We start from the raw sequence: 15,158 nt of genomic DNA, 5'->3' as shown, positions 1-15,158 counted from the left end.
TCCTGACCAGCCTCTCACCCAGCATCCTCCATAAACCTGAGCTCCCCAAAATGCTGCTACGCATATCCTAACTCTCTCACTGTCCTATTTACCCCTCTCCCCGTTACGTCAATTAGTGTCAGATTTTGTTGGATTAAGCTTTGGAAAAGCCCATTGGGGCTTTTGACTGCGTTAAATTTGCTTTATGAATGCCAATTGTTCTTGTACTTTGAGACCACAGAATTGAGAAAGGGCAAGCGGCCATTTGTAAAAGGCAATAGCCTTTCTTTACAGTTGTTGAGCAGGATTCTCCGTTAGCTGACGGCAAAATCGTGAAAAGTGATTGGGCAGAGAATAGGTTCTGACACCAATATCACGGCAGGCGCTGATTTGAATGCAAATCGCAATTCACCATCACCTCAACAGAGGCGTCAATGTGGTGTGGAACGCACATACAGTAAACATCACATTAGCAGACCCGACCCGGTATTCTCTGGGGCCTCCGCGATGCTCCGCCTCCGATGTCCCTGATGGCGCAGTTCACCTGTGCTTTTAACAATTGTGAAACTGACGTCGTGGCCAGTGAGAGAGAGGGGGGTACGGAAAGCGTCCAACATCGCCATAGTTTGCTGACAGTTGTGCCGCTGGCTGGGGGATGGCTGCCAGGGCGAGTAGCGGGGGGTGGCAAGGAATTGGGCTGTGACGTCAGGGTGAATGGGCATGGAACACCATTGTCGCAGCCGGCAAGGCAGCCATGCAGCTGCACAAGCTACTACAGCCCATTGTGAACTTAGAGTCATATAGGGATCCCCCAGGTCACTCCCCAGGTGCCCTCTGTCCCGAGACGACCCTACAGCTGTATGGGCGCACTCCAGTATGACCAGTGCCATCTTGTTGGCTGGGATGTGTGTGTGGTGATTGGAATGTGTATCTGCGACTGCAGCTTGTCAGTCTCCCGGGTAACAATCACAGACCCGACAGCGTCAACACTTAGTCTCAGGAACGGAGAATCCCGCCCGTTATCTTTGGAACTGACACAAAAAGCAGGCAGGAAATAATAAATATTGTGTTGAAAAATATTTAAACTTGTTATTTGTCAGTATAGTAAAACATCTGATAAATTAGAGTATTTAATACAAAGACAAGAGCAGGAGAGAGAGAGAGAGAGAGAGAGACAAACCAACTCCTTTATTTTACTCATTGTCCGTCTGTCAGCAGAGAGATTTTAAAACGCTAGAAACAGTGGAAGTCCAAATTGGTTCACAAATAATTAAAATATCATAATCAGGTACAGAAAATAATCGTGGAGGTTTAATACCATGCTGTTCTTTCCATCTGGAAGACTGGAACACAAAAGGAGGTGGGAGTTATACTTCAGCTGCAAAAAAGCCTCAGTCAGACCACAACTGGAGTCATGTTGAGCAATTCTGGGTCCCCCACCTTAGAAAGGATGCACTGGTCTTGCAGAGAGAGCAGAGCAAGTTTAACCGAATGGCACCTTGGACACTAAATTAAGCTATGGGATTCTCTGGAATTTAGAAGGTTACGGGGTGATATGATGAAACTTTCAAGACATTGAGCATTAATTGATATAGATGGAGATTTCCACTGCTTGGGGAGTCTAGGGCCAGGGGCATATCTAACAACATTGAGGCAGATCTTTCAGGGGTGAAATTAGGACATAATTCTTCATGCTATGAGTGACAATAAAGCAATTGTAATTTGAGCACCAAGACTGATAGATTATTTTGCTAACTCAAAGATATTAAGGGTATGGGGTTGAGGTGGTATATGTAATATGGAGTTAGGTCAGAGATCATATTTGATCTCACTGAATGATTGAACAGGTTCAAGAGGCTAAAGGGTCCACTTCTGTTCCAATGTTCCCATGAAAGCATCATAAAAGTGGGGTTTCGGAGAGGGGAATGTGGAAGGAGATGAGAGATTGACAGCCACCCCGTCCCCTGCTTCCGATTAACTCCTTCCCATAGAGTTCCCTACATTGCAGAAGGAAGCCATTCAGTTCATCGAGTCTGCACTGATCCCCTGAAAGAGCATCCTACCTTGGCCCCACTCTCCTGCCCTATCCCCATAAGCCCACCTAACCTGCACGTCTTTGAACATGAAGGGGCAGTTTTAGCATAGTCAATCGGCCTAATTTGCACATCTTTGGACACCGATGGTTATCCGAGGCCAAATTCAAACCCGGGTCCTTGCTGCTGTGAGACAGCAGTGCTAACCACTGTGCCACCGTGCTGCCCCTTCCATTGTTCCACACCTGGTCCGATAAGGAAGCAAAGTGCTTTGGTGAGTGTGGTACAAATGTTTTCAGGGGAAGTGGCTATCATGGCTGAATAGCTGGCGGTCTGTGCAAACTGACAGATGTGGGCAGTACGCTTTTCTGACAGTGCTCAATGTGAGAGTGTGTGGTGAAGCTAATATTGCTATGCAGGAGTCCTGGTTCATATGGATTGTTGGGAGGTGACTAATGGGGGTGGGTGTTATACAGCGAACAGAATTGCGGTTGGTGGAAGTCACTGACGTTGACTCCTCTGCAACCTCGTCACAGCCCAGAGCAACGACTGCTGCTGGAGAGCTAGAGGCCTGGGGCAGCAACATGGAGTAGGCCCCGTTCAGGTTTATTGGATCAGTCATAAAGACTTCAGCTCATTGGAGAGGAGGTGGTAGTTGAGCGAGGGAGTCTCTTTCAGTGGGCCACAGAGTGCCTGATCAGAAGCAGCCCCTCTAAGCCGCTCCTAGTGGGGGGAATTAAATTGCTTCAACCATGTACAATGTCAGGGGAGATGAAATAATACAATACTAAAAAAATAAACAGCGTGAATGACAACAATTAAATTAATACTAAAATCAGAGCTGTATCTCCAGCTTCTATTTCTTCTCAACATGAATCCCAGATTCTAATCTCCCAGAGTCTTTGTCATAATTTGTGCTGATTGTCTGCGCAAGGGTAACACAGCAGAATAGGGTCACCTGGCCTGGGTGACTAATTGGGACTCAGAGTAGGCAATCATCCCAGGAGGCGGAGTCCTCTCATAGGCAGAGAGAAATGCATGGATTAGGTGAAACAATTCTTACTAATTACTCATTTTTGTTTTCACTAATGGAGTCTCAGAAAGTGTATCATTTTATCTGGCAATGAGGATAAATTATCCTGAATACTAACTCTGCCCAGGACCTGTGGGAATCCAGCTTTAATCAAAGAAAAGAAAAGTACTCACCAGAACCCGTCTCTTTGGGCGAAAAAACCCACTTGAAGATATTGAGAGACCCTGAGTAATATTGAACCAGAAAAGATGGCAGTTCCAAGCTGCATAGGCAACAGCGAGGACACAGAAAGATCCGTGGGTCAAAATCCACAAGCAGGATAAGCGAAATGTAGAAACACACCTCCACTTACATTGTAGAGAAGGAGACGAGGCAGTCTGGAAGGCTGAGTGCATTGGAGAGGTTGCAGAACAAACCTGAAATGGCTTGTAGTCAAAAATGTATAGAGAAAAATAATCAAATTAAAATAGCTCTGTGAAGCACGGGCTGCGGCATTAAGTTCAAAAATAGAACTGAAGTCAAAGTGAAATGCTGGAAAAAAATTTTTTAATGCAAATACAGAAACCAGTTCCTGAAGTAATAAAACAAAATGCCCCAAATGAGCTACAGCAAGGTCTCCCGAAGCATGGGAAAATCAAGGAGCTGAACTGACAATCTCCTAACATCGGAGCAGAGCCAATGGGGATCCGGGGCAGAAATCGCTTCACTGACAGACTTCAAGCAAGAGAGGTTTTCAACTTGTTTGAAAAAAAATGACAAGTTAATGAGTTCAATACAATGTCCCTTGGACCCTGAAGGTGGCAGGTTTCCGAGTGGAGTAGACAAAATAGAAGGGGGAAAAAAATTGGATTCTCCTAATGGTCAGGAAAATAAAAGAACTTCAGAAATTGCTGAAATGACATTCCCTGAGAAAAAGGAGATGTTTTGGGGAAAAAAGAGCAGCCAGATTTGCGCCCAAACTCCAAAACCCCAGAAAAAAAAAAAAGAGTGAAAACCGACAGCAACTGACGGTTGAGTAAAAAATGAATTAAAATCTTAACCGACAATGCTCTTAATGTGGTAATGATTTAAGCGGTAACCACACAAAGGAACAAACAGCTCTGGACAGGAAAACGGGAGGAGACCCCCAAATCGAGAGCAACTCTCAGATAAGGTCCAAAGCAACATAGACCTCAAAGAAGAGGCAGTAGAAGACGTCATAAGGCAATGAAGAGCTCAAGGAAGAGGCAACGGAAGACCTCAGAGATGGCAAAGACATCAAAGGGAAGGAAAGAGGGCACTGGAAGACCCCAGAAAAAGGGCACAGAAGGACTCCAGAAGAAGGTCAATGATAGATTTCCAGGAAGAAGGCAATGAAAGATCCAAGGGGTCAATAAAAGACCCCAGAAGGTCAGCAAAAGACCACAGAACAAAGGCACTGAAAGATCCCAGGAGGAGAAAATGAAAGACCCTAGAAGGGTAATTAATTACCCCAGAAGGAAGGTAGTGCAAGATACCTGATGGAGGGCAACAAAAGACCCAACAGGAAGAGCAATGAAAGATTTGCAGAAATGAAACAAGTCAACACTCCTTCGGAGACAGAGCTGACCAAAAGTGAAGTGAAAAGGATTTGGCTGAAGTTAAGACAAGTGGAGATGAAGGTTCCATTTGCAAATGTATACATCCAGAGAGAACATGATGGATTTTCCTTGGAAGAAATTCAGAAATTAGAAACTTCAAAAGAAATTAGGAACTATGGAACATAAAAGATGAATCAACAAAACGAATTAAAGCTCGAGAGAAGACATTAAAACAACAAGATGAAATGACTGACAGCAAAGCTGACGAATAAAGATTTTTACAAAAATAAATTACAAAATGAAGCTGAGAAGAAGTTGAAATTAATGAGACAATGTAGAATAAGCTTGGCAATGAGAAATTAATTGAAGAGGTTAAAACACTGAAATTGACAGCAGAATCAGTATTTCGGAAGTAGAAAGAGACTGAAATTACATCCCAGAATAGGATTACTGAAATGGTCACACTGACAAATTAATAACTTAATGGTCAGAAGAATAAAATGGTCGATGAAATAGATGCTGAAATAAATGCTGGAAAGAGAAGAAACCTTAGCACACGACCCAAGTACCAGAATCAGAGTACAATGACTATTCCTTCACACATCACAGGCCAAGATTGTGAAAGAACTGTCAAGACATAAGAAGTTGTTGTATTTTGATGATACATGCCTGCCTGCATTATAATGCAAGGTGCTCAACAGAGCAAGGATCAACGTGAGACTGGAGAGTGGCATCGCCCGCAGAGTGATGTATGTACTCACATAGTCAGAGATTATTTTTGGGCAGCACGGTGGCATAGTGGTTACCTATGCTGCCTCATAATGCCAGGGACCCGGGTTCAATTCTGATCTTGGGGGGGGGGGGGGGGCACCTGTGTGGAGTTTGCACAGTCTCCTCGTGTGTGCGTGGGCTTCTTCCGGGTGCTCCAATTTCCTCCCACGGTCCAAATGTGTGCAGGTTAGGTGGATTGGCCAGGCTAAATTGCTCCTTAGTGTCCAGGTTACAATACACGGATGGGGCGGGGTGGATAGGGGAAGTGGACATGGGTAAGGTGCTCTTTCGGATATTTGGTGCAGACTTGATGGGCCGAGTGGCTTCCTTCTGTAGCAATCCTATGATTCAATGACAGAACTCAGTAAGCAGCAAGCCTGCATGGAACAGGTCCATGCAAGACCATATTTGGAATTAATTTGCAGAAGGAACTTAATTACGGTGATCTGACCTTTTAATGGCTTACCAATGATTGCAACATCATTTTATTGGCAAGCTTGACATACAATTAACACATGTTTAAAGTCGGCAAAACACAATCCCTAAATTTCATCCTCCCATTGGGAAAATGGCCTCACGCCAAACTAAGTTCCCCCGCCGACCATGATTCACACTGCTTGGTGGGACCGGAAGATTCTACTCAAAGCTTCAAGACAAATATGATTCTTTCCAGTCACATTCAGCGCAAAAAAATAATTTTTCTCGCCACAGATGCTGCCAGACCTGCTGAGCATTTCCATCATTTTCTGCTTTTTATGTCAGGTTATATAGAAGATAGGAGCAGGAGGAGACCTTTTGGCCCTTCGAGCCTGCTCAACTATTTATCACGATCATGGCTGATCATCCAACTCAATCCATCTCAGAAAAGGAGACCAAAGCTGCACACAATATTCTAGATGTGGCCTCACCAAGGCCCTGTATAATTGCAGCAACACATCCCTGCTTCTGTACTCGAAACCTCTTGCAATGAAGGCCAACATACCATTAGCCTTCTTTACCTCCTGCTGCACCTGCATGCTTACCTTCAGACTGGTGTACAAGGACACCCAGGTCCCGCTGCACACTCCACTCTCCCAATTTACAACAATTCAGGTACTAATCTGCTTCCCGTTTTTGCTTCCAAAATGAATACCCTCACTTATCCAAATTATACTGCATCTGCCATTGATTTGCCCACTCGCCCAACCTGTCCAGATCATGCTGTAGGATGCCTGCATCCTCGTCACAATTCACCCTCACACCTAATTTGGGATCATCTGCAAAATTTGAGATGTTACATTTTGTTCCCTCATCCAAATCATTAATATATATTGTGAATAGCTGGGGTCCCAGCACCGATCCCTGTGGTACCCCACTGGTTACTGCCTGCCAATTTGAAAAGGGCCCATTAATCCCTACTCTTTGTTTCCTCTCTGCCAATCAGTTTTCTATCCATCTCAATACATTTCCCCCAATCCAATGTGCTTTAATTTTGCACAATAAGTTCCTATGTGGGACTTTGTCAAATGCCTTCTGAAAGTCCAAATATACCTCATCGACTGGCTCCCCCTTGTTACCTGTACTGATTACCTCTTCAAAGAATTCCAACAGATTTGTCAAGCATGATTTCCCCTTCATAAATCAATGCTGACTCTGACTGATCCTGCCACGGCTTTCTAAATGTTCCGCTATAAATAGATTCAAGAGTTTTCTCCACTACCGATGTTAATCTTACTGGTCTATAATTCCCTGCTTTCCCTCTACCTCTCCTTTTGAATATTAGAGTGACATTAGCTAACTGCAATCTGCAGGGATTGTTCCAGAATCTCTAGAATCATGGAAGATGAGCACCAATGCATCCACTATGTCCAGAGCCGCCATGTTAAACACTCTGGGATGTAAATTATCAGGCCCTGGGGATTAATCCGCCTTCAATCCCAGCATCGGCAGGGTTCTGCTTTAACGCTTTGGAGTTCTTCATCTGCCTTCAGATCACAATGGAAGGTGGGATGAAAAGATCAGAACAGCTGACCTACAGACAGAGTGAGAAGGAGAAAGAGAGGAAGAGTGTGTGACAGGATGTGAGATTATGTATACACATGTGCACATACAAATTGAGAGAGAAAACTGGGGTAGAATGAGAAAGATACCGACAACGTGCATAAAGAGAGAGAGAGGGTATGGAAGAGAAACGAAAAATACAGAGGGGCAAGACAAATAATGAGAGCGTAGGAAACAGAAAAGCAGAGAAAGTTTCAGAAAGAGATAAAAAGAATCATCAATGCGTTTCTGTGCACTCAAGATGGTGCTGGCGTGCGGCGACTCTCTGCGAACTCTCCCCCACAGATCCTCTTCCTACATCTCTTATAACCGCACTAATCTTTTCCTATGTTTTTCATCTATGGCACGATCTGCCTGGACTCTACGCAGAATAATACCTTTCACTGTATCTCGGTACATATGACAATAAATCTAAGCCTTAATGGAAAATACAGCAGGAATTGCGTATCACATATAGACAATGGGCGAAATTCTCCGACCCCCGCAGGGTCGGAGAATCGCCCAGGGCCGTCGAAAAACACCACCTGCCGATCGACGATTCTCCGGCCCGAAGTCCCGCCGCTGGGAGGCCTCTCCAGCTGCCGTGGTTTGAACCACCTCTGGTGGCGGTGGATCGGCGGCGCGAGCGGGCCCCCAGGCGGCGCGGGGCAATCAGACCCCGGGGGGTGCTCCCACGGTGGCCAGGCCCACGATCGGGACCCACCGATCAGCGGGCGGGCCAGTGCCGTGGGGGCACTCTTTTTCTTCCGCCGCCGCCATGACCTCCACCATGGCGGAGGCGGAAGAGACTCCCCCAGCGCGCATGTGCCGGTGGTGATGTCAGCGGCAGCTAACGCACCGGTGCTTGCGCAAACCGGCGAAGGCCTTTCGGCCAGCCCCGGCGCCGGGCGGCAAAGGCCGCTGGAGCCGGTTTGGGCACCAGTCGGTGAGGTGCCAACCGCTCCGGCATGGGCCTAGCCCCTCAATGTGAGGGCTTGGCCCCTAAAGGTGCGGAGATTTCCGCACCTTTGGGGAGGCCCGACGCCGGAGTGGTTGGCGCCACTCAGCTACGCCGGGACCCCCACCCCGCCGGGTAGGGGAGAATCCCGCCCAATATCTGAGAAAAGACACATACCTGTATATTGTGGTGGACAAGCACAGTCATATCTTTGTCCATCAAGTCCTTCCTTCTTGTCAGCACAAATACCTCCATTTAGGCAAGGCCTCACAGAACAGGCATCATACTCCTCACAGAGAAAGCCAGTGTAGGGATGCTGACAATGGCAAAAATAAGCTGCCTGCAATGGTTCTGTTTGACATTTTCCGTGTCCTGAACAAAATGTTGCATTGTTAAAAGCCCTGCAATGCTCAGGCTTAACAGTGACATTCAGCCGAAGGCCAAGTCGACATAAAGGAGGCCCTTCATCCTGCACTTCCACAAGATAATGTGTTCCAGCAGTCAACCACTTGGGGTCAATCTGCTGTGTGCCCTTTGCTCTCCCACCAAACAACAGTTGAGCACTTGAAAAACCTCTATTTGTACAGTCAGTAAATTCTGCCTCTGAAGCATTTGCCACGATCATTCCACGTTTTTCAAAAGACGGATCCAGGGAAATATAAACATTGACTCCGAGCTGCAGGTCTAAAGGGCAGTTTTGGGCCAAGTTAACGACTGGATTACCGGGAGAAATATTCTGTGTGCTAAAACCCCAGCATTCTGTGTAAAACTCTGAGCATACGTTCTGTGCTAATGTCCAATTAACGTAAACATTTTGAAGGTCTGGCTGCCATTCAGTGACTTTCTCTCGCTGACAGATTGTTTGCCCAGAGACCTTCCAGTTTGGGGATGAATGCCACACAGAAACTGCAGTTATAACGTGGAATAATATTGTCGTTGTTCGAATCATGTGGGCTCCGGCTCTGGCAGTCATGGTTGCGAATCAATAAAATCAGGAACAATAGGAACTGTTTTTCCACGGACTCAGTGTTTTCCTGTAAACATATTCGAACTGTGATAGAATCTGTATATGATCTTCAACCAGAGCTCCTTTCATCTGTCTCTTCACCCAACAGGTTGGAATATGATGCACTTCCCTCCCGGGTACCGAGCCTAATATTCCATTTGTTCAAATGCAGCAGGAGAATTGAAATGAGCCTGAAGGAAAAAGAAAATAAAGTCATTAAAGTCAATGAACAATCATTTTGAAGGAGCATCAGGTCTTAATGAACCATCTTTGAAATAAAACTGTAGCACACTACAGAGGACAATGCATTCATATTTAATTTATTCTGTCCTAAACCCTTTCATCTGTTTTCATTACTCAGCACATCCCTGCATATGAAGGGTGGTGGTTGGGGGGGGGGGGGGGGGAAGACACAAATTGGTCATCGAATATCTCCAATCAAAACTTTGAAATAAAACATTGATCACATAACCACTAAACAATGGAGATGTGTGATTAGATTTGAGATCCAGTTTCGTGTAAATTATTTCCCAAAAGCCTCCCCATCAGCTTCAGCATTCCCTGGGCGATTGTCAGCCTCTGGATTCATTCAGCAAGGAGCAATTATACATTTGTCAATACTGACACAAGCTGATATATTGTCACACGTCGCATGTAGGTTAGACTTTATGTCAGTCTTCTCAACCAAAACGATGAAAAATCAATATCGCACAAGGCTTTTTTTTTATAAAGCCAGGCTCCACGTTACGTTCTTTTCTTTAAAAAAAAAACAAGTTTTGAATTTCTACTCCTGCTGATTTATAGCTAGAATCCAGAAGATAATGTGAGAGATTTGTTTTCAGCTGAACTAAAATCAAAACAATATCATAAGCTGCTTGCGGTGTCATTTAATTCAGCGGACTGTCGGTGAAAATCCAGATAAATGGCTGCTTTGTTATAATGTCCTTTTAATGAGAAATAATGTCAATTGGGGAATAAAAGTGAATTTCTTTTTATAAAAGTAGCACACTGGTTTGGTTTACAACAGAGTATTTGTCTTCCATTGAGAAGACCCAGTTTTTATTGATACTGAAAGTTGACTGTCCTCCGAGGGCAGTTTTTGTTGCCGCTTGGCAGGCTCATCAGATCAAATGGCCCATAATGGTAGCTGAATCCACCCTGGCAGAAGCAAATATCCTTTGGGGGAGTTCGCCGCTGCTCAATGCACATCTCTCCTACTGGCTGATAATATATCAAAGACAGAACTCTACCAGCAAAAGAAATCTGGTTCGCCTTTCTGTTGGCACGGAGAAGGAGTCACAGAGAGCGTAGAGCTTTTACAGACTGGAAAGAGGCCATTCAGCCCATCATGTTTGTGCCTCAAACACCTACCTATCTACTTGAATCGCATTTTACAACACTTGGTCCGCAGCCTTTGTGCTATGGCATTTCAAGTGCTCATCAAAATACTTCTTAAATGTTGGGGGGGGTTCCCACCTCTACCATCCTTTCGGGCAGTGAGTTCCAGGTTCTAACCACCCTCTGGGCGAAAAAGCTTTTCTTCACAGTCCCTCTGAACCTCCTGCCCCTTAACTTAAATCAATGCCCCCTGGTTATTGATCCCTCCGCTAAGGTCAAATGTTGCTTCCTATACATCCTATCCATGACCCTCATCATTTTATGCACCTCAGTCAGATCTCCCCTCATTTTTCTCTGCTTTAAGGAAAACAACCTTGGCCTAGCCATTCTCTCTCTATAGCTGAAATGCTCCAGGTGCTCCATAGCTGAAATGCAACATCCTGGTGAATCTCCTCTGCACCCTCTCCAGTGCAATAACTTTCTTCCTATCGCGTAGATGCCAGAACTGAACACAGTACTCCAGCTGTGGCCTAACCAACGGTTTATACAGCCCATCATAACCTCTCTGTGCCTCAGCTAATGAAGGCAAATATCCCATATGCCTTCATAACCACCTTATCTGCCTGTCCTGCTGTCATTAGTGATCTATGGACATGCACATCAAGGTCCCTCTGATCCTCTCTACTTCCTCGGGTCCTACCATTCGTTGCGTTATCCCTTGCCTGGTTAGTTATCCCAAAATGCATTACCTCAACACTTTAAATTCCATTTGCCACTGTTCTGCCCATCTAATCAGCCCACCTATATCGTTCTCTAATCTATGGCTTTTCTTCCCACACCGCCAATTTGTGTGTCATCTGCAAACTTATTGATCATACCTTCTAAATTCCCATCTAGATCATTGATGCACACTACAAACAGCAAGGGACCCAGCACCGATTGCTGTGGAACATCACTGGACGCAGGCTTCCAGTCGCAAAAACAACCTTCAATCATCACCCTCCCACAACAAAAGCCAATTTTGGATCCAATTTTCCATGGATCCCATGGGCTCTTACCTTCTTGACCAGTCTCCCTTTCAAGACCTTGTCAAAAGCCTGAGTGAAGTGCATGTAGACGACATCGACTGCACTATCCTAATCTGTAGATTCAATCACATTTGTAAGACATGGGGCTGGATTTTCTGGTCCCTCAGCCATGCGTTTCTCGGTGGGGTGCCGTTCACTGGTGGCGGGATTCTCTACTCCCATAACTAGTCAATGGGATTTCCCATTGAAACCACCCCACACAGCCAGGAACCCCATGGACGGAGGTGCGCAGCCGGCGGGAACAGAGAATCCCAACAGCTGGAAAATTCCGGCATGATCTGTCTTTGGCAAAGCTATGCTGACTATCGTTGATTAACATTGCCTCCACAAGAGAAGATTAATTCTTTCCCTCAGAATTTTTTCCAGTTGTTTTCCCACCACTGGTCTGCGATTTCCTGATTTATCCCTCCCACCCTTCTTGAATAATGGTACCACATGAAATGAAATGAAATGAAAAATGAATGAAATGAAAATCGCTTATTGTCACGAGTAGGTTTCAATGAAGTTACTGTGAAAAGCCCCTAGTCGCCACATTCCGCACCTGTCTGGGGAGGCTGGTACGGGAATCGAACCATGCTGCTAGCCTGCTTGGTCTGCTTTAAAAGCCAGCGATTAGCCCTGTGAGCTAAACCAGCTAAACCAGCCCCTACATGAGCTGTCCTCCAGTCCTCTGGCACTTCTCCTGTGGTGAGAGAAGAATTGAAAATTGTCAAGAGCCTCTGCAATCCTCCCATGCCACCCACAGCAGCCTGGGATGCATCTCATCTAGGCTTGGGGATCAATTTACCTCTTCCCTGTCGATGTTAATTTGGTCACACAGTCCCCCTCTCCGATCTCTAGCCTACATCATTCTTCTCACATCTCATGAGAACATCGAATTCAACAACTTCAGATGATCAACCCCATCTCGACCCATTTGTTTTCATTTCATTTTAACTGTCTTTTACCATTTCTTTCTTTCTTAATATACATTTAATTCCCCCCCCCCAATCTTATCCACCTTTCCTGCACTTTTCTCCTCTTTGCTTCCCCCTTCCCCTCCCCCTAACACCTACAGTTCATCCTCTGATGTTAGTTTCCCTGCTGTTTGACCTTTCACATCTTTTGTCCTCTCTGGGGACTGCCATTAACACTCTTTCACCATGGTATCTGTGGCCATTAGCACCCAGTTTCCCTGAGTTGCTGTGGCTATGACTCATCTTTCGTTCTAACTCCACAGTATAAATATTTCCCACTCTCTCTGCCTGTTGGCTTTGACAGAGTCATCGGACTCGAAACGTTAGCTCTTTTATCTCCCTACAGATGCTGCCAGACTTGCTGAGATTTTCCAGCATTTTCCCTTTCGTTTCAGATTCCAGCATCCGCAGTAATTTGTTTTCATACTATAAACAAGATGCTCATTTGAAATGAAGTCTTCTGGCTCCACACACAGATTATCACATTGGTCCATAATGGGCCCTGCTCCTTCCTGATCACCCTCTTGTCCTTAATATACTTACAAAACACCTTTGGATTTTTGCTTTATATTACCTGCCAAGAATTTAAATAGAAAAAGATAACATTGATATCCCTCTCCCTCCTTCAAACAACGTTTTATTAATTAAAAATGGCTGATCAATCACACTACGAGTGCTGTCGTGAAAAATTGCATATTACCAAACGACTCTGTGTACATCTGAGACAGAGGTACAACAAGTTTTAAATTCAAGTGTCAACAATATAGTTTGCAGGATACATTGTTGTGTTTGTTTGAAATTTGGCATTCTTGTGTTTGTCCTAATGAGTGCAAAGCAAACAGTTTAGACTGCATGTCTCTCTTATCAACAATATTGCTGAAGTAAATAAAATCTATTTGCAAAGAATAAGTAACTTATTTTTATAATGAGAGGTAGCCCGAAGTGTTCCCATTTGAAAGTCAGACTGTATCCCATTTCAGGACATAACCTCTGTAATGCTAATTTCTTCATTATCAAAAAACGATCAAAGAGCTCCCAAATCCCATTCCTCAAACCAAAGCACAGCTTAAAGCCAATTTCTTGCATATTGGCCTTCCAAAGGGAATAGATCATAGATCATAGAATTTACAGTGCCGAAGGAGGCCACTCAGCCCATCGGGTCTGCACCGGCCCTTGGAAAGAGCACCCTACCTAAGCCCACACCTTCACCCTATCCCCGTAACCCCATCTAACCCTTTTGGACACGAAGGGGCAATTTAACATGGCCAATCTACCTAACATGCACATAGTTGAACTGCGGGAGGAAACCGGAGCACCCAGAGGAAACCCACGCAGACACGGGGAGAACGTGCAAACTCCGCACAGACAGTGACCCAAGCTGGGAATCGAACTGGGAACCCTGGCACTGTGAAGCAACTGTGTGAACCACTGTGAAGCCGTGCTGCCCACAGATGATGTGGTGTGGCACAGTGGCTAGCACTGCTGCCTCATAGCGTCAGAGATCCAGGTTCAATTTCGGCCTTGGGTCAGTGTGGCGCTTGCACATTCTCCCTATGTCGGCATGGGTTTCCTCCGGGTGCTCCGGTTTCCTCCCACAGTCCAAAGATTCGCATGTTAGGTGGATTGGTCATGCTAAATTGCCCCTTAGTGTCCATAAATGTGCAGATTAAGTGGGATTACGGGATAGGGCAGGGGAATGGGCCTTTCAGAGGATCGGTGCAGACTAAAAAAAACAAAGACAATTACAGCACAGGAACAGGCCCTTCTGCCCTCCAAGTCTGCACTGATAATGCTGCCTGTATGAACTAAAACCCATACTCTTCTGGGGACCATACCCCTCTATTCCCATCCTTTCATGTATTTGTCAAGATGACCCTGAAACATCACTATTATACCTGCTTCCACTACCTCCCCGGAAGCGAGTTCCAGGCTCCCACCACGCTCTGTGTAAAAGACGTGCCTCTTACATCCCCTTTAAATCTTGCCCCCCCCCCCCCACCTTAAATTTATGTCTCCTAGTAATTGAGTCTTCCATGCTGGGAAAAAGCTTCATAATCCTGCAGAGTTCTATCAGGTCTGTCGTTCAACCTCTGTCGTTCCAATGAGAACAAACCAAGTTTATCCAACCTCTCCTCTTAGCTAATGCCCTCCATACCAGGCAACCTGTACTCTCCAAAGCCTCCACATCCTTCTGGTAGTGTGGCGACCAGAATTGAACACTATAGACCAAGTGTAGCCTAACTAAGGTTCCATAAAGCTTGCCAATTCTTATACTCAATGCCCCGGCCGATGAAAGCAAACATGCTGTATGCCTTCTTGGCTCCCTTCTCCACCTGCGATGCCCCTTTCAGTGACCTGTAGACCGGTATGTCCAGATCCATCTGCCTATCAATACTTTAAAGGGTTCTGTCATTTACT

The 15,158-nt window shown here is 45.4% G+C and overlaps 1 protein-coding gene across 18 annotated transcripts in view; it reads right to left on the bottom strand.

Moving 5' to 3' along the window:
- Nucleotides 1-15,158, bottom strand: part of eys (eyes shut homolog) — a 3,376,609-nt gene that overhangs the window by 2,431,611 nt on the left and 929,840 nt on the right. For 17 of the 18 annotated variants that reach the window (XM_038800705.1, XM_038800706.1, XM_038800712.1 and 14 more), the window contains one exon: nucleotides 8,530-9,549. In XM_038800705.1, the coding sequence (XP_038656633.1) occupies nucleotides 8,530-9,325 (796 nt within the window). In that variant the 5' untranslated portion in view covers nucleotides 9,326-9,549. Of the gene's footprint in view, nucleotides 1-8,529; nucleotides 9,550-11,754; nucleotides 11,840-15,158 lie in introns of those variants that run through there. The other variant, XM_038800716.1, reaches the window with a different exon arrangement.

Source organism: Scyliorhinus canicula, chromosome 6 (genome assembly GCF_902713615.1).
Source record: "Scyliorhinus canicula chromosome 6, sScyCan1.1, whole genome shotgun sequence".
NCBI classification, from domain to species: domain Eukaryota; kingdom Metazoa; phylum Chordata; class Chondrichthyes; order Carcharhiniformes; family Scyliorhinidae; genus Scyliorhinus; species Scyliorhinus canicula.
This window is presented reverse-complemented; position numbering and strand designations above follow the sequence as displayed.